Here is a 23,901-nt window from a genome sequence, read left to right on the forward strand (position 1 = left end):
TTGGACTGGGAAATAGGTTTCCCAGCCTAGGGGAAGGAATGTAACACAAGCAAAGTATGGCACAAAGAATTTTGCTGGTCACATTGGCTGTAGGCCCCATTTTCTATCAAAACTGAGGGTTGCCGTGTTGATGAGAGCGTTGAAGGAAAGGAGAGGGGCCCCTGGCTGTATGTGTTTATGTGTTGTTTATTTTTCTGTGCAATGGCTTTGAGAACTTTGGTTGAAGAGCGGTATATAAATATCCATAATAGACTGCTGTGTGCCCAGCCAGGAGGTGAAGTGGTATGACCCGGAGTAGCAACCATACGTTGGACTTCATTTGGTGGGTTGAGATCCACCTGTGGGTCACGCCCCCTCATTTTCTTTTCAACAGCAGGAGAAAAATGGAGGGAGAGAGTGAGTGTGTGCAGGTAGAAGGGAGGATGTGGCTAAAGTGCATGGGGATCTCTAGTATAAAGAGAAAGCAACAAAAGGGGGACCTGATAGAGGTTTCTAAAGGTCTAGAAACCTTTAGATGTAGGTTTCTAAAATTCTACATGGGACGAAGAAATGGAAGTTTTTCTCACTCTTTCACAGTACTAGAACCAGGGCCATCCACTTGAGCTGACTGGCAGGAAATTTAGGACAGACAAAGGAAGGTCCTTATTCACATCCATGTCCACAGTTTGGGATGTGGCATCTAAGTTAGTTGCTTAGATGGCTTAGCCATCTAAGTGACTAGCTTAGATGGCTTTAAAAGGGGATTAGACAAATCCTTGGAGGACAAGTCTATCTGCTATTGTTTGTTGAATTAGTGCAGCCCTCTCTTCTTGGATTATTCAGTTGCCTTTGGTTGTGAGGGAGACAGGCAACAAAAAATTAAAAGTGGATCCCACATATTGTGGGTTAGGGCTGAAGGCCTGAAAAGCTTGAAGGCTGTTGAAGAATTTTCCACTTGGATTGGGGAGACCTGAATTCAAATCTCTGTGCAGATGTGAAGCTAATTGTTTGGCACATCACTTTTTAAAAAATGCATGCACAACCTAACCTAACATACTTTGAAGGGTTGTTGTAAAGATTCTCCTTTTCTCTTCCTCTCAGATTTTCTATAGTGCCTTTCATCAAAAAGATATCAAGGTGGTGTAAAATAGGGCAATCTCACATATAGTGCTCTGATCTCCTTTGCGCAGGATACAAAACTATAAATTCAGTAGGTTTAGGGGAAGGCACAGAAATGGCACTAGTACCTAGGCAGGTAGGAGCCAGGTGGGTGAGAAGGAATCAGCACACAAGAATTGATGATTCTTGTGGAGTGGGGAATAGAAGATCTAATAGATTTGGCACAATTGCATAACTTTGGAGAACCACACCTTCCACACCCCCAGCAGTCTGCATCAGACCTTTTCTATTGCTGCCCAGGAAAGAGTCCGGGTATGTTGCTGCCCCAAGTGGTTGTGACCTATGATTCGAGAGGTATACCCCAGGATCCTTTGTAACTGGATCTTGGGAAACAACTCTTGGCTTTCATGCAGCAGATGCCAAGGAATGATGAGTCCACTGTCCCTACTGTAACTAAGCTTAAATATGTGTAATTGAAACGATTTCCCATTCTTCTCTTGTTTTTCCTATCTCCTCTTCCCTTCCATTCCTCTGAAGTCTCCCTTGCTACTACTATTTTGCTGCTACTGCTACTGTTTATATACCACTTTTCAACAAAAGTTTCCAAAGCGGTTTACACAAATAAATAAATAAGTAAATCAGATGATGCCCTGTCCCCAAAGGGCTCACAGTCTAAAAAGAGAAGTAAGGTAGACACCAGTAGCAGCCACAGGAGGGATGCTGTGCTGAGGTTGGATGGGGCCAGTTGCTCTCCCTCTGCTAAATTTAAGAGAACCACCACTTTACGAGATGCCTCTTTGCTCAAGTTAGCAGGGGTTAGCTAGATTGGAAGCCCCTAGGGGCAGGGACCAGACCTTGCATCACATGTGGATCACCAGGTACATGGATGGCATACATTTAATATAACAACCCGGATGTGGGTCCAAGCCATGTTTCCTCTTGTATATCTCAGTGAGGTGAAAGGCTAGAGACGGACTTGTTTTGCGTATTCAGAGAGGGGGGCCTGGAGGATGCTTCTGCATAGCAGTGCCTCTTGAGTGTCCCTCTTGGTGCCCTTCCCTCACAGGTTATGCCAAGTGGCTTTTTGGGCTGCTTGCCCAGTCAGGTGGCCGACCCTGCTGCTACTGCATGGCTCCTTCCCAAAGTGCCCTAGATCTTGCTGAAGCTCTAATCCTGTGAGCAGCACTGAGTGCAAATTCATGTGCTGTAAGCACAGTTGCAGAAGTGCTTTTGAGCCTGTGTAAGTGAGCCTGTAGGATGCAGGATTGGAGTTTTCAGGAATTTGGGGCGGGGGCACCAAACGTCCTGGCTATCCTTCACCCTCCGAGCCCCCTGCCATGGAGCCCCCTGGGAGTTAAGTTTCTCTCTGCTGAAGTGCTGCTCTCTTAGAGTGTTCTTCTTTCCCCTCCTAGGTTGCAATGTGAGCACACGTGTGGAGGTGGCTGCCTTTCTTTAATCACAGCACAGAGCCTTTATAGGTTATTTACAGTAATGTTTTGTATCTTGAGTGAATGCTTTACTAATTATGGCAATAAAAAAGGCAATAAAAGGAACATTCCCCGTGGAGGAATAGATTTGGAGGCCTCGCCTGGTTCGCTTGCAAGCAGAGCTGCACTAGAAATCTCTCATCCGCTCAGGGGTGTAAGAAATAAGGCTGCTCCAGAATGGGCTGCTGTGGGCCCAGGTGTGACATATAGGGCTTTTCACCTGTTTGTGGGGAGGGGAAGCCCTTGTCCTGATCTGAGGGTGGCTGGGTTGGAAGAATGAGGGAAGACAGAGTCATGCCCGAAAGTGCTGGCTTTGCGGTTATGGGAGGGAATTGGTTAGGTTAGGACTGCCAACCAATTTCAGATTGCTACCTTTTCCCCTGGAAGATCTTTAAACTTCTGTGTGAGAGGCAGAAATCCAACAGGTGATGCCTTTCTTGCCATGGGATGCAGCCATTGAGAAAATATTTCACCTGTTGCATGTTTGCCTGACATGTGGCTGTTTAACCACAGGAGTCCTGGCAGGAAAAAAAGCCAGCTACCCTACGCCCCTTTTAGGTTGGTTAAATATGAATTGATTGATTAGCTGATCAAATTGAAATATACTTCTATAGCAGCAAAACCTTAATGAGATTCTTGAACAAAGTGGACAGTCTCTCTACCAATGAAGGCATTTACATGGATTTCCTAAAGGAAAACCACCATGGGGCCAGACCGTAGCTCAGTGGCAGAGCATCTGCTTTGCATGTCCAAGGTCCCAGTTTCAGTTCCTGGCATCTCCAGGTAGATCTTGGAGAGAAACGCTTGCCTGAATCCTTGGGGAGCTGCTGCCAGTCAGTGTAGACAATACTGACCTAGCTGGATCAATAGTCTGACTTGGTATAAGGCAGCTTCCTATGTTCCTATGGTTGCAAGGAAAGGCAACTTTAATATTTCTTCTTTCATCAAATAGGGGATCATGAAATGTTTCCTGTTACAGTAATATATACCAGCACCAAAATAGCTTCCAAAAATCAAATCAGCATATTTCCAGCTCGCCTGTATTGATTTCAGCTGAGCATTTCAGTGGGTTGTGGTTTTTATTGATGACCAGGGAAGGTACAGCAGCTTCACATAATGCTGCCACGTTGCTGAAGCTAAGTGTAGTAATGTATTTCTAGGAATGTCTTCTTGCTTCTCAGTAAAAAAGCAAAAACTTGCAAGAAAGAGAGGAACAGAGTTAATTTTGTTACAAGTATACACACTTGCTCCAATTATCCCTCACCAAGGGTGACCTCACCAAGGGTGACCTTCTGCTACCTGCTTCTGGTCAACAACTGTTCCTGTTTTGATCTTTTGAGGGTGCCTTATTAACTCTAGAAAACCCACACTGACAAACAAAAAAAGTTATCATTCTTCAGGGGTCAGCAATTTCGCCAGGATCTCCAGAAGCTAAAATCTCTGTGGGAGGGTGCATCTTCTGCCTAGTGCACATATGTAGAAATGTGTGTGCATGAATACCGAGTGTTCATGTGCCATTTTGCACACTGCAGCTGGAGTATTTTAGGACCACTGTGCCTTTCTAATATAATAACAACAGTAACAACAAATATTTATACTCTGCTTTTCAACAAAAGGTTCCAAAGTGGTTTACATAGAGAAATAAATAAATAAATAAATAAATAAATAAATAAATAAATAAAATGGACCCCTGTACCCAAAGGGTTTGGGGTAGTATATACATGTATTATACAAATAAATAAAATAAAAAGAAACATGATATATACCAGCAACAGTCACTGGAGGTGCTGTGCTGGGGGTGGATATGGCCAGTTACTCCCCCCCTGCTCAATAAAGAGAATCACCATGTTAAAAAGTTGCCTCTTTGCCCAGTTAGCAGGCGTAACATCAGTTAAAAAAACCAAACATCAGTAAGAAACCCCAAAACCAAAGCATAACAACAACAAAAACACCAAAACCAAACCATAACATCAGTAAAAAAAACCCAAAACCAAACCAGAACAAAAGCCCCCCATTTTCATGACTTTGAAATCAGTGGAGGACAGATAATTGTGGCGTCAAATAGTACAGCACACAGCAGGTGAAGTAGGGCCTCCAGGAAAGTGTATTTGAGTGGCTGTGGCCCCGGCAGCTATCCTTGGTATGAGAAGAGGGATGTCACGAGTATGTCCCTCTTCTCATTTATGAAGTGTTGGAGGGTCTGTATCCAGCCAGGTCAGAAGGCTCTGACCACTGCAACACAGCCAATGATCTCTCAGCACCCCAGCAGTTTCTGTTTCCCAGAGGCCACTTGGAGGAACATGACTCCCGAGTATTTGCCCTCATATACCAGACAGCTTGGCATTTGCACTAAGCATGATCTCAGCTTTGATCTGTCCAGGATGAGAGACTGCTTGGGAGCTGCTCTGAACTCTGGGAAGGGAAAGCAGGCTGATTGTGGGGTACAGGAAGTGGAGCAAGTTCATACAAGTGGTCCTTCAGAAGTCCTCATTTATTTATTTTTTACTCTCTGGGGCTGGCAAAAAGCAAAAACTCTAGGACTAAGTATTCTTTACTGGTCCTATACCACATATTAAAAGTTGCCAAATTCCATGTGGCATGCTTGCAATGCACCCTAATGGCCCCTTTTCAGTGGGAAAAGCTGCTATAGGAAGGAGCAGTTGAGAGCAGAGCAGTGGTAGATCTAACCCTTTTCACCACTTACTGTTTCTGTTCCAAATTGCAACCCCCCATGTATTGGATCAAGTACCTTAGACAGAACTTTGGTAATCACCTGGCATGAGTTCAAAAGGTGGAGCAGTTCATACATTCCACCCTAAGGCATCAAATGATGCATGTTTGAATCGGCTCATTGCTAGGCTCAGAGAGGTGGATAACCGGAAGGACCTCCAGAATCATGGAGCAAATGAAAATGTATGTATGTTTTCTCCAAGGTGTAATTTGATCTACACTAGGGGTGTGCATGGACTAGTTGGCGTGGTTCGGTCCAAATTCAGATCAAATTAGGACCAAACCACAGATATGTGAACTGGTTCGGGCGAACTGATTGGCTGGGCTGGTTGATTCGACGAACCAGCTCGAACCGGTTCAAAGTGGTTCACGGGAGTCCGGTTCACAGTCAAACCGGTTCTGTACGTCCCTAATCTACACAGAAGATATATCCTGTTTGGTGTGTGCATGCATTTGTGTGTGTGTTGGGATGGCATAGCTGAGGTAAGCTCTCTCCTATGCCAACAATCCATGTCTTGCCATGGGACCTGATGTTGCTTCTCTTGCTTGCCAGGTGTAGCTCCAATGAACTCTTCCAAGGGCCCCACGAGTTTCCTGGAGGGGGATGGCTTGGCTGAGCACTTTCTCCGCATAGAGCGAGAGCAGATCGTGCGCTTGAAGGACCTCACTTTCCTTGAGCCCGTCCAGTATGTCTACAACCCTCTGGATTATGCCTGGGAGCCTCACCAGGACTATGTGCGTAGATACTGTCAATCCCGCAAGGAAGTCCTCTTTCTTGGCATGAACCCAGGGCCCTTTGGCATGGCGCAGACTGGGGTAAGCCGAAAAGGTAAGGGAGTGGGGGAAGGATAAGTTCAACCGTACAGGGTCCAGAGCTTCATCTGAGCCAGGGTTTAGCCCCCCAAGCTCTCTTTCAAACCACGATTTAGCCCTGGGACATGTGTGGTGACAGAGAAGAGAAGGCCTCTGAACACCTGAGGAGTGCCTTTTCATTATCTCGAGAAACTGCAACAAGCCTTCGTTCATCTGGAACCGGTGGGAAGGCCTCCCAGACTGGAGTTAAAAGAGGTCAAGTCCGACCACTTCATATTTGGTCAGAGTGTGTGAGTCAGCTGTTACAGTGCTCTAGATCAGAACACTATAACTGTTGTCTAATATAACCGGATCAAATCTAGAATTCAGGGCCATGTTCCTTGTAATAAATGAAGGGTGAAGATAGACATGACATTTGTTGAGTAGTGCGGCTATTTCAGTAGAAACCCTATTTCTCTAGGGTTGTGTTCGGGGTGGGTGTGGGAGAGGATGGGAAGCTGCAAGTTTGTAGCAGCAGACGTTGGCTGTGGGTGTCACTGATTGGCTACGACTTTTGACACAGCAAATACACTACCTCTTGAGAGCACTTTGCAGTAGTTTTTAGAAGTTTCTTTTGTTTTTTAATAAGGAAAAGAGTATATGCATAAATGTACATATAAGTGCTTTCAAAAAATTAAAGAAAGCAGTCAGCTTGCCTAAAGGAGCAGGGTCAGGGTCAGACTGACGGATGACCCAGCATTTGACTTGATAGTATGTCTGTCTGTTAGGCAGATTAGGAAGCCAGGTGAAGCTGAAGAACCTGCTTTGACTTCTCTTTAAATGTATGTCCCTACTATTCTGGCAGCCACCTAATGGCGCAGCAAGGGGATGACTTGAATAGCAAGCCAAAGGTTGCCAGTTCGAATCTCCGCTGGTGTGTTTCCCAGACTATGGGAAACATCTATATCGGGCAGCAGCAATGTAGGAACATACTGAAAGGCACATCTCACACTGCGCGGGAGGAGGCAATGGTCAACCCCTTCCTGTATTCTACCAAAGAAAACTTCATGGCCCTGTGGTCGCCAGGAGTCGACACTGACTCGACGGCACACTTTACCTTTACTTTTACTTTTGTGGCACTAATGATGCAATTCATTTGTGTGCCTAAGATATGTGGGAGGGAGAGTCAGTGTGTTGGGTATGGATATGGGAAACTACCTGTTCAATTTCTGCTCAGCCGTGAAGCTCACTGAGTGGTCTTGGACAAGTCACTCTCTCTCAACCTGACTTACCTTGCAGGGTTATTATGAAGAGAAAATGCCATGCTGAGGGTGGGATCCAACACAGCAAATAAATAAGTTAGATCGGAAACAGAATGTTGCCAAAATTCAGCAACATTTCAAAATTACTATTTGATATTTTGACTGCAGACATTTTCAAATTTTGCTTTTAAAATCTGAGGGGTACATTAAAAAAAAACCTTGGGGAGTATGACAAACTCCGGTTTCATTAAGTTTGTCTTAATGGGACTTAGTAATGACTTAGTCTAGATCCTGCCCCTTAAAAATTAAGTTTAGGGATTAATTTGATTAAGTTTGTGGATTAATTTTAAGGCACTCATGTTAAGTATAAACTTGCCAACTATAATATTTTGGCTTTTTGTTTAAACTACCTGGTAGGGATTGGGAATGCGTAAATTAAAAAAGAAAGCGAGAAAATACTTGAGAGAAAACAAATGTCAAATTTTGCAAATGATCATTTGTGTGTGCTTATTCTTGCCTCTTTCAACATTAGTATATTTATTTATTTATTTTACATTTTATATCCTGCTCTCCTCCAAGGAGCCCAGAGCGGTGTACTACATACTTAGGTTTCTCTTTCACAACAACCCTGTGAAGTAGGTTAGGCTGAGAGAGAAGTGACTGGCCCAGAGTCACCCAGCTAGTATCATGGCTGAATGGGGAGTTGAACTCGGATCTCCCCGGTCCTAGTCCAGTCCACCTCTCAGCATCTTTCTAACAGGAGTTGGGTACCCTCAAACCTCTGCCACATATACTGGATCATCCCCATTACTCTAAAATCACCCCACCCTTCACCCCCAGTAGACAGATCAAGTTTTGTATGTGGCTGGTTATCTTGGTTAGCTTATTATGCAGTGCTTCCCCCCATCCATTTTGGTATACATGAGCTGCCCCAGCCATCCTCATTGTGGAGGAAAATAATGTGTGAACTAGGCGATCACAAATAAAGTTAGCAGCAGTGCTGGCGATTTCAGAGGCTGGCTGAATTTGTGGCAGCAACCACATAAATTGCCCCTGGCCATGTTGCCTCATTCATGCCTGACAGTTATCCACACAGTGGGTGGGGCAGCTCCTACCTACAGGGCCAGTATTTTGTGAGTCGGAGTTTTTCATACTGGTCAGCACCTCTTTCAGGATAAGAATACCACATGTATGCCAGCGTGGTGTAGTGGTTAGAGTGCTGGACTAGGGCCGGGGAGACCCGAGTTCAAATCCCCATTCAGCCATAAGACTAGCTGGGTGACTCTGGGCCAGTCATTTCTCTCTCAGCCTAAATGACTTCACAGGGTTGTTGTGAGGAGAAACTCAAGTATGTAGTACACCGCTCTGGGCTCCTTGGAGGAAGAGCGGGATATAAATGTAAAAATAATAATAAAAAATAATAATGCCGGGAAATGCTTGTGTGACTTGAGAAAACTGCTGGTGCCATGAGAACGAGAGGAATGCGATCACCAGAGGCTGCGGAGAGGCTCTAGCCATGCCTTTCTCCAGTCGGCCTCCCCCGAGGGCAGGGCGTTTTGCTAGCCTCAGCATCAGGAATGACTGGATCACCTGCCCTCAGTGGAGAGATCACCTGCTCCAGGCCTACATGAGTTGTTATTGCTTTGGGTAGGCTTCCTTCCAGGCTGGAGGCATGTCCACAGCAGCATCCGTCCCAGCAGGACCATTGTGGAGCATGAGCTCCAGGCAGCATTGGTGGAAACTCCCCCCCACCCACACCAAAAAAACCCCTCTTTGGAGAGCCAGTCCGTGTCAAGTCCACAGTATTTATTTATTTACTTATTTGTCACACTTCTGTGCCACCCAAGATGAAACCTCAGGGCGTTTCACAATCTAATCAAACCAAATCCTAAAAATCATATAAACAGATTAAAATTACCCTAAATAAAACTTTATTATTATTATTATTTTATTATTCGATTTCTATACCGCCCTTCCAAAAATGGCTCAGGGTGGTTTACACAGAGAAATAACAAATAAATAAGATGGATCCCTGTCCCCAAAGGGTTCACAATCTAAAAGAAACAGACACCAGCCACAGTCACTGGAGGTACTGTGCTGGGAGCAGATAGGGCCAGTTACTCTCCCCCTGCTAAATAAAGAGAATCGCCACATTAAAAGGTGCCTCTTTGCCAAGTTAGCAGGGGTCAGAAAACAGAACCCCTTTAAAACATCAGAAATGAAAAACCTGATAAAACAGTGTGTTTTCAAAAGCCATTTAAAAACAAACCCGAGATGGGGAGATTGCGATTTCATTTGGGAGTGTATTCCAGAGCCTCGGGGCAACCCTAGAGAAGGCCCAGTTTTGGGTTGCCACCCAATGAGCCCGCTGTTTGGCGGATAACTGTGCACGAGTGAACTGCACAGTCCCAGCACAGGCTCACTGTGAGCTCTGCAGTTTCCTGCATGTGGCATGTGCCCTGGGGTGGAATCAGTGATCCTTGCCTTCTCCCATCGTAGCAGAGCTGACACCCAGACGCACAACTCAGTTTTTGCTTTGATGCTGTGCCCGAAAAGGAAAGGTGTAGGGAACGGATAGTGTGGCAAAGTGCTTGCCAAGGTACTGTGAAGACGGAACTTAAACAAGTGTGGGTGTATTGGTGCAAATTGACTAGTTTCCCCTGGGCGCCAGAAGTACTTCTGTGTTTCGGGCTGTGTAGACACTACCTGTCCAAAGGCCTATGAAGCATCTCCTTTCAATTAAGCTGCGATGCATAATTAAGAATTGGAAAGGGGATTGCAGGGAAACAGCAACTTCTGTTTTCTAGGGCATATCTGTGCTACCGGCTGTGGTAGCTTTTAGCAAGCCCTTTTGAATATTACATCTGCAGCTACAGCCTGGCCAGTAGCTCAGCTGCACAACAACATTCATTTAGAACTCATCAAAACTACCACTTTTTAGTGGTTACACCCTGCCTTGTGGTTGGGCGTTTACCACTTTTTGCTACGGTTGAGCGACTGCACCCTGCCAAGTTGTTTCTGCCATTACCTTGTTTATTGTTGCAAGAAAGATTTCTCAGTCTTGTAATACCGAGCCTTTATATTCTGTATGAAACATGGTTCCAGGCATGCTAAACTCTTCTAACCTATGCTTATAGAGACTATGTTGTCCACTTACCCTATGAAACCTAAACCTATCCCACTTAAACGATGTTATCCTACCTATAGCTATGATTCGAGCCTGCTTCAAGACTTACACTGGTTTAATAAAGAATCCAAGGGATTAGAGGGGCTTTTGAGGGGCGGGGCAGGGCGGGGCAGGATGGCTAGAGATCTTCAAGTTGTCTATTCTGAAACTATTCCTGGAGATTCTCTCCCCACCCCCTAATATTTTCCCCAATGATTTTCACCATATTGATCCCTGAAAATCTTTGGGATTGCTTTCAGTAGTTATCTGGAGGTTTATACTGATGCCTGGAGACTCAGACCAATCCTGAAGCGTTGGCAACCTTAAGGGATTTCTAGTAGCGTTCCCCTAGGGAAAGGGTACATTTTATTCAGAACGATAGCTGTGCTGAGTTGGAAAACAGGAGGGGAAACTTCTATTGACTTACTGGGAAGCAGCAGAAGCCCTTTTCCGTGTCTGACAGCTGTTCCCTGGGTGACCAGCCTCAAGGAAGTCCTTATCCCAGGATCAGAGTTTGTGGGATCAACTAAACACACCATTTAATAACACACTGTCCATCACTCCCTGTCCTGCCCACATGCCTTTTGTTTGCCTGCTAATTGGGACTGTGGGGAAGAGAAATATGAAGAGCAAGAATCATTAGTTTGACATGAGGCCTGAAGAAATGAATAGCTGTAGCGAGAAAGGGAGGTGTCTCTTGGTAAATGATTATAGATTTGAGCTCAAAGCAGAACTTTTCACTGCAGGAACACCAAAACTCCCCAAGGCAGAGTAGGAGGCTTCTAATGTTTGGGGCTGATTTACCCTCCCGCTCTGTTCTGCTGACCTTCCTTTTGTTTCTTTTCACCTTAACTGGTGTTTCCTCAAAAATGTTATTAGCTATTAAGACTGTACTAGAGCCGAGTTTGCGGAATGAAGTAAACACTTTGCCACACAGCTTGAATCCTTTCTGTGCTCATTAGCACTTTACTACACAGTCCAAATCCTATGGAAACGAAGCTGGTTGCAAAGGTGCATTGCTTCCGTTTAGCAAGCTCAGCTCTTGGACTGTGATTAGCCTAGTGGAACCTGAGCTGCTTGACCCAAAGCAAAGCTCTTGCAGGACCTCAGCTGCTTTGCAGATCCATTTAGACAATAATGTGGTGCTCAAAATATGTCTGGGATTATTATACAGCTTTCAGATGCTACTGTCAAGGAGTACCAGTGACGGTTCAAGTTAAAGCTTCTCTTCCTCTGCCCTAGCTTCTGAGATGTCACCACTTATTATCCACATACTTTCATTCATTTATTTATTTATTTATTTGATTTCTGTACCGCCCTTCCAAAAATGGCTCATTACACAGAGAAATAATAAATAAATAAGATGGATCCCTGTCCCCAAAGGGCTCATAATCTAAAAAGAAACACAAGATAGACACTAGCCACAGTCAGTGGAGGTACTGTGCTGGGGGTCGATAGGGCCAGTTACTCTCCCCTGCTCAATAAAGAGAATCACCACATTAAAAATTGCCTCTTTGCCCAGTTAGCAGGGGTTCTGCTTTTGCATCTTTAAGGAGCAGAAGCTGGCATGAGTACGTTTGTATGTGTTTCTGGCAGATGGGATTCTCAGGATGCTAAATTCTGCACCCAATACCAGTTTCTAGTTTTGTGTGTTGCTATCCTGGAACACATGCAACCCTGCTTGTAGGGATTATCAGTGCACACAGCTCTTTGGACACAGGGAACGAGCCTAAGGTTTGTTAGGCTGAACCCATTCAATGAACTCAACAAAACCAAAATTTTGCAACTCAAGTTCCTTTCCCATGGGAAAACTGTGGGAGAGATAGAGCCTGTGTCTCCGCAATGATCTCTTTGGGAATATTCCTCTCCCTGTCTTGTCACATGAGTTGTCTGAAGTTTTCTTCTTAGCTTATGTTGCGGGGCTAGGAATGCAAAGATCCATGAAGTGACCTCTCTCTAGACTGGGACCCTACTGGAGATTTGGATAAAAGTGCCTTCTTCCTCAGGTCTGATTGGTCTAGGGCAGGATTTGGCCAACCTGAGGCCTGCCAGCTGTTGTTGGACTACAACTCCCATAATTCCCTATTGACCGTTGTGGCTGGAGATGATAGAAGTTGTAGTCCAACTACAGCTATGGTGTCTCAGATTGGCCATACCTGGCTTAGAGTTTCCTGTTGAGGAAGATATGTGTTATTTGTCCCCAAATCTCATTGTTCTGGAGTTCTTTGCTAAAAAGAACAAAAGGCGAGGTTGGAATAATTGCAGGAGTCTCAAAACTAATATAGACCTCTAACTGGAGGTCTATAACCCCACCTGGAGTGGGAATCCTTCCCAAGAGATCTAGATTCCCACATCACCATTCTTGCTCCTTTGCAGGTGCCCTTTGGAGCAGTGCAGCTTGTCCGGGATTGGCTGCAAGTATGTGGGCAAGTGTCTCGGCCGGCTAACGAGCACCCCAAGAGACCTATCCGAGGCTTGGAGTGCCCGCAGACGGAGGTGAGTGGTGCCCGCTTCTGGGGCTTCTTCCGCTCAGTGTGTGCTGGCCCGGAGATGTTCTTCCGCCACTGTTTTGTTCACAACCATTGCCCACTGCTCTTCATCAGTCAGAGCGGCCGCAACCTGACTCCAGCTGACCTGCCAGCTGCCCAGCGGGAGCAGCTGTTGCAGGTCTGCGATGATGCCCTGTGCGAAGCCGTGAAGCTGCTGGGTGTTGCCATGATCATTGGCGTGGGACGCTTTGCTGAACAGCGCGCTCGCAAGGCCTTGTCAGCTGCTGGGATCCCAGTGCGAGTAGAGGGGGTGATGCATCCATCGCCACGCAACCCCCAAGCTAACAAGGGCTGGGATGCAGTCATCAGAGCAAAACTGGAGGAACTCGGTGTGATGGCTCTCATCACAGGCTGACTCATGCATGGAACCAAGATGGAGAAAAGAAGCCTTGTTAGATCTCGTTTGCTCCTGGGTGTCATGCCTTCTGAATACGCCTCTAACTTCAGATGCATTTCTGAACATTTTCACTGGTGTGGGTGAAGAACCTACAGAACTATTCTAGTGTCGACACTACTTCCATTCTTTTTATTGCTCCTTTCACTTACACTACTCTTCTTTGCCCTCTTCCAGTGTCCTGATCATTGACTCCAGGTTTTCCTGAAGTCCAAGCCTGGACATTTTCTGGGATTTGGGCTTCAAGCCCATCTCTGTTTGTTGCGTGTATGGTGCTAAACCTAATCCCAACTCTCTGTAGAACCTCTTCCCCACTTTGGTTCCTCTGTGGCCACATTCACAATAGACAGCAAAATTGGAGCTCTGGCCAAGTCTGTTCAGCCTGCATTCTTGCCAAACCTTTGCTCTTGTAACACTTAGATCTGCCTTATACTGAATCGGACTATTAACCCAGTATCATCTGCTCCAGCTGGCAGCAGCTCTCCAAGAATTCTGTCGGGAACCTTTCAAGCTCTGTTGCCGGAGATTATTTTTTAGTGGAGATGTGAGAAATTGAATTGGGGACTGTGTACATTCATAACATGTGTTCTTCCATGAACTACTGCCTTTTCTAGGTCCAATTAAGCAAGTGGCAATGGGGTGTGTGTGCTCATACTCCATTGTATTGATGAGATACAATGGGGGATGTTCATACTTCATTGTATATGTTCGTACTTCATTGTATTTGATGCAGCCACACCCCTCGAGCCATGTGCTGACTAGAAAGGAGCAACACTTCTTGAAATGTCAGTGCAGATATCTCCAACACTGTGGTTGAACGTTGGTCCTCCTCTAAAGGTCAGTTTCCCCTGCAACCAAGCCAGAAATGGTACATTAAAGAGTAATTGCATTAGGAATACCTGGTTGTATTCCTGGAAACAAGCTGATATAAGTGGGTTTTTATTCTCCCAGTACTGGAACAGTTATGCTGGAACTTGTGTTTAAGATCCGTTGCCTCTGACACTAAGGGTCAATTTGTGCCAAATGTGTGTCCTGAGAATGTAGGTATTGTGAATCCAGGCAGAACTCAGCACATTTCAAAGCATCCCAACTCTCCATTCAACCAACACTTACCACACTATTGCTCAATCACCTTTTGGCAGCTTTGTGGTCGTGTGGTAATTGCTGGTTAGGTTCAAAGCTGGGCAGACAGATGCTGCAGCATGCATGCGTCTCCGCATTCTGACTATGCCAATGTGGTCATGTGATCTGGACATAGCTCTGAACAGATGGGGGTTGCTCCAACGTGGAGTCCAGATACTGACTCATGTATCACTTTGGCAACCTTTTATGTGCTAGTTTCATTGAATTCTGCAGTCGCCTATGCCAGCAGTCATCAGCATCCTATCCCTGATGGGAGAACCATGCTCTGTGGGGCTGGATGGGAATTCAGATCTTTGGAACCCACCATCAAATTCCAATATGTATATTGGGATATTCCTTTGCTAGGAAGCTGGATACCTCCTGCACCATACCGAGAGCTTATAAAGGAGACATTAAGTAGGGAGGGATTATTATCTCTTATTGAATCAATCTGAGGTGTTTAAAAAGTACTCTGCAAACTTTTTCAACCAGATTGCCTTTGCCAGATTTCAGAGCAAAAGTTAAATGAAATTGATTTTTTCCCCTGTAACGTAGCCAAGGTTGATAACTGGTCATTTGGTTGCTTTCAGGGGAAAAACAAGAGAGGGGCCAGGGCTCAGAAGTAGAGCACATGCTTTGTCTGCAAATTCAGCTTCCATTAAAAGAATCAAACTGGACCAAACTGGATGAGATGGGGTGTTTGTTTAAACTTAGCTATGCTCCCGATGATGTTTAAAGCAGGGTTGGGTAGGTTTAGTGTTTAGAAGGAAAGAGGAGTGCCGGTTAGGACGGTTAAACCCTCTCTTTGCCCATGGCTTACCTGGAGGCCTTTCTCTTTGACTGAGCTCCAATACCAGAAGTGAGCTTGGCTTGGCAGAAAAGCCCACAGAGGAGCAGAGCAAGTATTGGAGGATTCAGCTCCCCTTACCCAGATGTCCCTTTTGTTCCATTTTGTACTTGATTCTGGCAGCGCCAGGTTTAAACAACTGTCCTACTGACATCCTATTTAGTTTAACCCTCGGATGGCAAAGCTGGAAAAAATTCTTACTTGAGCCCTTGGAAGCATTGCCAGTTGGAGCAGTGGGTACTGGGTTAGCAAGCCAGTGGTCTGACCTATCATAAGGCAGATTCAGATGTTCCAAAGGTTGCTTGTGGTCCAAGAGAGGGTGTCTGAATGGGATTTTCCTTCATCGTGCATTTTGGCTTTTTCCTTTGGGGTCCCTCGTACCCTTGTGCCAGGTTGGATGGGAAGTAATAATCAGGTTCACCTTTTCTTCCACTTTCCATCTAAAGCTAGCAGATACTTTGCACTTCTGGTTGAAACCACCATGACTCACTTTGTAGGAGTTAGTAGCACAGTCCAACTCACAGCTTTAAGAGATAGTTCTCACTTGAAATCAGTGTCTGGATCTTGTATAGTACTGATGGAATCTCTTCATTTTGGGAAGGCATTTTGGCTCTGGTATGTCATTATGATAAAGAACGTTCTGCACTCCACATGCTGCCCATGACAGAAAAAGAAGAGATCAAGGATGGATTCTCCTTTTTTAATACAGAGCAATACTTTTGGCGATTAAATTGTAAATTCTCACACACTAACAACGCCCATCCTTCAATCTCCTTATGGTTGTATTTATTTTGAAGGGTTTGTGATACATGTATTCAATAAACATAATGTTTTGCTTATGCATCTTTTGATGGACATTATTTCACATGTACAATAAGTGGTAGAAAGTGGTAAGGGATGAAATCCTTAGAATTCAACTGCAGCATGCTTAACAGTGGGGATCACCCCACAGGAATAAGCAAGGGGTCCGTTGGGAATTGGGTAGATGAGCTGGAGAGCCAAGCAGTGCTTTCAGATCAGGATCGGTTTATGATCTGTACTGTGGACAAGACTGTCCTGATGAGAGGGAATACAGAGTGTTCAGACCCTGTATATAGAAAAAAGTTTCACATTTCTGAAGAGCCAAAGCAGACATAAAGGTCGTACACATGACCAAATCAGTGGGTGGGGCGCAGGGCTGGTGGGGCAGCTAAAGGCTCCTGCCTGTCTCCCTGCACCCAGTGACGATGAGCCTTTTCGTTCTGCTGCTCGCCCGGCACACAATCGATGCCACAGTGAGCAGCAGAGCAGGGAGCCGGAGAAGGAAGTCAGGAGTGCGGTGCCTTGAGGAATTCAGCCTCAACTGGACACTCTTGCTGCCCGGCTCTGTGTGTGCACGCAGCCTGCCTGCAGCCCACACACACACACACACACACACGATCCTGAACCTCACACCCTTAATCCCAGGTTAAAGCCTGGGGTAAATTTCCAGGCTTGTGACTGAGGCAATGCCGGGATTGGGATCAATCCCAGCATTTCACACAGGCAGCCCAGCCCAGGCTGGGCTACTCGTGAGAACATGTTTAACTATGGTTTCAAAAATAGCAGCTGCAAGAGTTGGGTGGGGATCCAGATTGGGGCTTTGGAAAGGTGGGTGGGGGAGGGTTAAGAGGAGGAGAGCTGGTCTTGTGGTAGCAAACATGACTTGGCGCCTTAGCTAAGCAGGGTCTGCCCTGATTGCATCTGAATGGGAGACTTGATGTGTGAGCACTGCAAGATATTCCCCTCGGGGGATGAAGCCGCTCTGGGAAGAGCAGAAGGTTTCAAGTTCCCTCCCTGGCAGCTTCTCCAAGATAGGGCTGAGAGAGATTCCTGCCTGCAACCTTGGAGAAGCCGCTGCCAGTCTGTGAAGACAATACTGAGCTAGATAGACCAATGGTCTGACTCAATATATGGCAATTTCCTATGTTCCTATGACCACAGAACAACCCCACGTCTTGCTCTCTGGGATTGCTTTGTACTTCTGCTCATGGCACCCCACACTTCAAGCTTTGTACGGGACAGGGGAAGGGGTGGGGTGAGCTTGTTACAGATGCTAGGCAACATCAGCTCACAGATTTCTGTGAGCAAAAAATCATAACCTCAGCAGGAACACAGGAATATGGAACATAGGAAGCTGCCATATACTGAGTCAGACCATTGGTCTATCTAACGCAGTATTGTCTTCACAGACCGGCAGTGGCTTCTCCAAGGCTGCAGGCAGGAATATGTCTCAGCTCTATCTTGGAGATGCCAGAGAGGGAACTTGGAACCTAGATGCTCTTCCCAGAGTGGCTCCATCCCCTAAGGGGAATATCTTAGTGCTCACACTTCTAGTCTTCCTTTCACATGCAACCAGGGTAGACCCTGCTTAGCTAAGGGGACAAGTCATGCTTGCTACCACAAGACCAGCTCTCCTCTCAGACCAGCTCTCTTCTCGACCAAAAAAGAAAAGGACACTGCACAGACAGCTTCCGGGTACCCCCGTCTGCATCCAAGACCTGTGCCCCGTTTATCTAGTTACAGGTAGGTTGGCCCTTGGCATGCTGCCATTCCTTTCTAATCTCTTAGACATAGTTCCAGCCAAACGTTTCAGTTTTCCTTTTGAAGGAAGCCGGGAAAGTTCTGTATGCCTCGGGACGGTGACTTGGAAGATTTGTAACCTGCTGCTCCAGTAGTGCTGATGTGTGGTGGAGGTTTCAGGATGCCTTCCTGTTTCTCCCGAGGCTTTGAAGCCTTTGCCATGAGACACGCATCAGATGTCCTGCACCCTTGCCCAGTGTATGGGTATAAACATCTCTCAGCTTTAATCCTGTATCTTGAGATGTAACGTCACTGATAACCCAGCACAGAGAGCGGAGCTGCTGTGCCTGCAGTTCTGAGGACTGTCAGAGCTGGTGATGGATGGGGCAGAGTGGAGTGGACAAAAGCAATCGGCACTCCCTTGTAACTCAATCCACAACTCCAAGAGCAGCTGTCGCTGCAGCCACTTATCAGCTTGCTCCACTTCAGGAGACCAAATCTCAAGGAGGCTTTGTGCTTGAAGGTTGAGTCTGGCATAAAAAGACCCTCCAGGGAGCCTAGAAAAATCCACCTGGCTGCAACGGATCACAGCAGAGCTCAGAATACAGTTTTAAGCTTGGATTCTGAGGCTTTGGCCATGAAATCCGCAAAAGTGTGTAGACCTCATGGTTTTGGAAGGGAGAAAAACACCCTGATATCTATGAAGAAGAACACAACTGTGGAGGTTTTAAAAAAGTTGTTTAGCTCCTGCTCTTTTCTTGTTTAACATTTTTATTTTGATTACAGTGGGTTTTTAAAAATAGTTACTTCATTTATCAAGAATGTAAGTTGCTACTGTGAAAACTTTCCTTTGGGAATTTGGAGAGGCAAAATAATATAATATAATAATAAAATAGAGAGCCAGTGTGGTGTAGTGGTTAGAGTGCTGGATTAGGACTGGGGAGACCCGAGTTCAAATCCCCATTCAGCTATGAAACTAGCTGGGTGACTCTGGCCAGTCACTTCTCTCTCAGCCTAACCTACTTCACAGGGTTGTTGTGAAAGAGAAACTCAAGTATGTAGTACACCGCTCTGGGCTCCTTGGATGAAGAGTGGGATATAAATGTTAATAATAATAATTATTATAATAATTAATAATTATAATAATTAATAATCAAATATATAAATAAAGATACTTTTTTTGCTGAAAACAAAAATGGTAAGATATAATCCTATGCATGTTGTGGCTTCCAGGTCCTTTCTGTTACAATTTTTTTTTAAAAAGCATGGTGGATTATGTACATGCACATGGTTCCACCTTAGTTTATTCACATGTGGCCTAGGCACAGTGTAAATGGCCTACCTTGTGTTATCAAACACTGCATTCCTCTTCTGTGCTGCCAAATCTGGTAGAAAGAGAACGCCTTCATTTAAAGTAATAATGTTTATTTGCAATCCACGTGTGCAGGAACAGGTTGCACATCTCCACCTAGCACAGCCGAACCTCTGATCAACAGCTTATCTGTTGTGTCTGAATTATGTTTCAGCTTGTTCACCGTCATCCAAAACAGAACTGCCTTTGCGCACTAATTTTGGATTTTCATTGCCTGCCTAATGAGAGGTCGAGCTGGGTGTCATCCACATACTTGTACTGGTTATACCAGAGCCCAACCTTCCAGATTATCTCTCCTTGGGCTTCATGATCTCTCCCAGGGTTCCCAGATGCTGAAAAGCATGGAGAACAAAATAGTGCCATGGTAGAACCAAGACAGGGGTAGCCAATGAAAACCAGGGTCCAAACCAGAAAGATTCATAGCATACATTTTCATGAGCAAAAACAATCTGTTTTCAGCTAAAATATTCCTCCGGAGAGCAAGTGCATAGTCTGAGTGTGCTTCTGGACTCAGCACTATTCTTGGCTCTCTAAGGCGCTTTCCAGATTACCTGCTACAACTGCGGTAAAATGCTTCGGCTTGGCAGGATCGCATTCTACGCTGCTGACAGTGTAGAGACTGCGGTGTCACAACACAGGAAGTACGGAAGCACATTTAGCAGATATGCCATAACCCCATTGAAGGGTCTAATCTGGAAAGTGCCTAGGTGCCATCAGTTTCCTGGAAATTTTTCACACAGCAGGCTTTACCTCGGGTTTACTGCAAGGCTTTGCAAGTTCGAATTTGCCCTTAAAAACCGATGCAAAAAGTGGATTTTTTTACCCTGGATATGAATCGGGCTACACTAATGCGCAATGAAAAGCCCGAATCGTATGTGAAGTGCTCCCCGATAGCTTGTAGGGACTTGGGGGTAAATTTGGCCAATTTGTGAATGCACACCCTCCATTCCAGAGGAGATGCGAGCTAAAAGTCCTGTGTGAAAAATGCCCAGGAGTGCCTTTATCCAGCTGTGTTGCCAACTGCAACCCTACCTTGAGAAAATTGATGGTCTTGGTTACCCATCCCCGGCTTACATCCAGGCTGGACTACTGTACTGTGCAGTGGTACATGGGGCTGCCTTTAAAGACTGTGAGGTAACTGCAGTTGGTTCGAAATGCAGCTGCTATTTTTATTTCTAGATTCCCTCTTTCAGAGTTTGACGTTAAGGAACATCTGGTCTGACCTCTGCCAGGATAGTAATGAGTGTTGACATCCTTTGATATTTTATCAAACTCATTAAAACATGCAGTGGATCTCTGCTTTAAAAACACAAAAACAAACACTGTTTTGATAGCTGCACAGGATTGAGATTATCTTTTTCTTGCCTCATTAATCATTTTGCAGTTCATCTCTCTTGCTATGTTAAATGTCTTGTTCAGATGTATGCAAATTTGGCTTCATGCTGTTGATTATGAGCTAATCTACAGCTTCAGAAGGCTCTGCTGGGATTGTCCCCATTCCACATACAACTGAGGATAGATCAGTCTCCAAGTTATCACACAGTGAGGCTGTTCTCATGCGCAGCCTAACCCAGGCTAGGGAAGTTAGGTTGTGCGTGAGAACCGCCGGGATTGGGTCCAAACCCAGTGAGGCATCGTTGTCTCGCCTGGCTTTTTAGCCCGGCTGTTAACTGATGTTAAAGGAGTGAGTGCTCCCTTAACCCAGGCTACCTGCTTGTATGTGAGCTTGGACTGCTTCCACCCCAGTGGCACACAGAGATGGGCTCCTAGAGCACCTGTCTCCTGGGGGAATTCCCCAGTGCATTGCACATGTAGTGTGGTGCCTTGTGGGATCTCCGGAGGCTGGGACACATTGTCCCAGCCTCTGGAACTGCACCACACAGCGTTGCTTGTCTGAGAGCACAGTCCGCACTCCCAGAAACATGTCTGCCGTCATCTGGTGGGCGGGGGGTGGGGAGGTGAGTTTAACAAGCCTTACCCCCTGCCCACCCCGCTCACCAGGTCATGTGAATTCAGTCTGTTTCATGGCTGAGAGGGGATAAACAGCTTAGGCCCTGGGTATTTAAGAGAACGAGGGGATTCTCACAATCGGGCAAAAGCGGGCTAAGGGAGCTGAGCCCGCTTTTGCCCAATTGTCTGCTGCCATGGGAGCTGTGTGGCTCCTGCAGCAAACCCTCCTAATTCCCTCTCCCCTTAGATGAGGTTAGCGGAGCGAGTGCTCTTCTAACCCTGTTTTTTTGATCGTGTGTTGCCATGGCATGGCTCAGTGCTGCAGCCACACTCAAGACGCCCGCCAGGAGGCTGAAACAAGCCTCTCGGCCCTGGGGGGATCTCTTCAGGATGCCCCGTGTGCTTGCATGGGGCATCCTGGAACTTCCAGTGGCCGCCTGGCCCCCGATCCCCACAGCCCCTGCTGGCTCCATGATGGAGCTGTGACGGAGCCGGCAGACGATCAGGGCTAGTGGGCTAAGCCCGCTTCCCCCCATACCCCTTCCTGGAGAGTCTCACCGATCTCACTGATTGTAAGACTCACCTCACTGTCTTATTTACCATGAGCCCCACTACTTGTTAAGATCATCTGGAGAGGTTTGTCTGCAGTTGCCGCAAACTCGATTGGCAAGTACTCTGGAACGGTCCTTCTTCATTGCTGCTCCTGGACTTTGGAATGTGCTCCCTGTTGAAATAGGAGCCTCCTCATCTCTGGCAACTTTATTATTAATTAATTAATTTATTATTATTATTATTAAAAATTTTATACCGCCCTTCCAAAAGGCTCAGGGTGGTTTACATTAAAACACCATTAAAATCAATTAACAATTAAAACAGAAATTATAAAACTACATAAAATAATAATTAACAATTAAAACATCATAAAACACCACTTAAATAGCCAAAATAATTTTTAAAAGGCATTGAAGACACTTTTATTCACCCAGGCTTTTAATTAGATTTATGGTTTTGAATTTTTAATGTTGGTTTTAAATAATTTTAATTGTTTAATTGATTTAGTTTTGATTGTAATTGTTTTGTTTTTATTTTGATGTAAACTGCCCTGAGCCATTTTTGGAAGGGCAGTATATAAATCAAATAAATACATAAATAAACAAAACGAACACACACCTCATTGTACCACACCCACTCCTTCCATGTAATACACATCTCCAAATCCCCTTACACACCGGTAGCTGCTATAGCACCTGTACAAGAAACCTTTAATAGGCTTGTAATGATTCCAGATAACATCATCATGATGACAGCTAGTTAGTGAGTTGCTTGTTTTGCAATGTGTAGGTAGCTTGTGTGCCAAAGAGCCAGCTCATACATTAACTTTATCTAACTCTTGATGAAAATGTAGTTGACTCATGTGAGCAGTGCTTTGGGTGGCTCACCCAAAGAAATCTTAATCAATTAATAGTATCAGTCTTTTTTAATTTACAAAAAGTTGCATGAATTTTAATCACTGTAATCAATGTATTTATTGATTGCATCAAGTTTAAACTAGTATTGGTAGCTTGTGTAGAGTGGTTTGGATTACCTCCCACATGTGATTAGGAAAAGGTGCTCTGGCATGCGGGGAGGGGAGGGGAGGGGAGGGGAGGGGAGGGGCGGACATGCGCGCTCATGGCACACAATAGCAATAGCACTTACATTTATATACCGCTCTATAGCTGGAAGCTCTCTAAGCGGTTTACAATGATTTAGCATATTGCCCCCAACATTTCTGGGTACTCATTTTACCGACCTCGGAAGGATGGAAGACTGAGTCAACCTTGAGCCCCTGGTCAGGATCGAACTTGCAACCTTCTGGTTACAGGGGGGCAGTTTTACCACTGCGCCACCAGGGGCTCCACATCTCTTTACTGCATATGGCTGGGCTGGCTGGAGAAGTATGGTCTGAAGTGGTCCAATTGTTCTTTCCCCTAGTGGCTAGAAGATGCAGGCTTAAGTGAACATTGATGGCTGCAGATGGTTGGTAGCTACTGGACATAATCCACCTGTTTGTGTGTCGGGGCTGGAGAGAAACAGTTGGAATGTAGGGAGGCCGTAACAAAGACAGGGATGTGGATCTAATGGGCAAGGCACAGCCTTCGTGCTGGTGAGGATTCCAGGGGCCTGATCTTTGCTTTGGGGGGAACTTCAGCTTCTGGGAAGAACAGAACCATCTTTCTGGGTGCGTACCTGCCCCCTATGTCCAATGTATATATTTGTAAATAAATGTAATTTCTCCTCATAAGGCTGCACCCTGGAACATCCTACTTCAAGAAAGCAGCAGCACAGTCTGGCTGGATCCTGCTGCTCCTCAGAGTCCCAAGGGGCTTCTCCTCCAGGTTTGAGGTCATTACTTCATCTCTGCTCCCGCCTCCACCTGCCCCACAGATCTTTTGCTCTCCTGTGACATTAACCTGAAACTTGAGATTTGCCTCTGGAACAAACAGATGGGGCTGAGGGCTGGAGGGGAAGCCACAGGATTGTGGATGGTGGGGGTGTGAAGAAATCAAAGGGATTAACTGCTTCTCTTAGAAGCCTGCATCAAGCAATGG

The 23,901-nt window shown here is 45.6% G+C and overlaps 1 protein-coding gene across 17 annotated transcripts in view; it reads left to right on the top strand.

Annotated features, from left to right (window-relative positions):
- The window catches only part of SMUG1 (single-strand-selective monofunctional uracil-DNA glycosylase 1), a 147,950-nt gene extending 131,662 nt beyond the window's left edge, over positions 1-16,288 (top strand). For 16 of the 17 annotated variants that reach the window (XM_053296966.1, XM_053296964.1, XM_053296968.1 and 13 more), the window contains 2 exons: positions 5,869-6,131; positions 12,912-16,288. In XM_053296966.1, the coding sequence (XP_053152941.1) occupies positions 5,880-6,131; positions 12,912-13,439 (780 nt within the window). In that variant the 5' untranslated portion in view covers positions 5,869-5,879 and the 3' untranslated portion in view covers positions 13,440-16,288. The remainder of the gene's footprint in view (positions 1-5,868; positions 6,132-12,911) is intronic. The other variant, XM_053296980.1, reaches the window with a different exon arrangement.
- Positions 16,289-23,901: the final 7,613 nt, after the last annotated feature.

Source organism: Hemicordylus capensis, chromosome 2, assembly GCF_027244095.1.
Source record: "Hemicordylus capensis ecotype Gifberg chromosome 2, rHemCap1.1.pri, whole genome shotgun sequence".
Classification (NCBI taxonomy): domain Eukaryota; kingdom Metazoa; phylum Chordata; class Lepidosauria; order Squamata; family Cordylidae; genus Hemicordylus; species Hemicordylus capensis.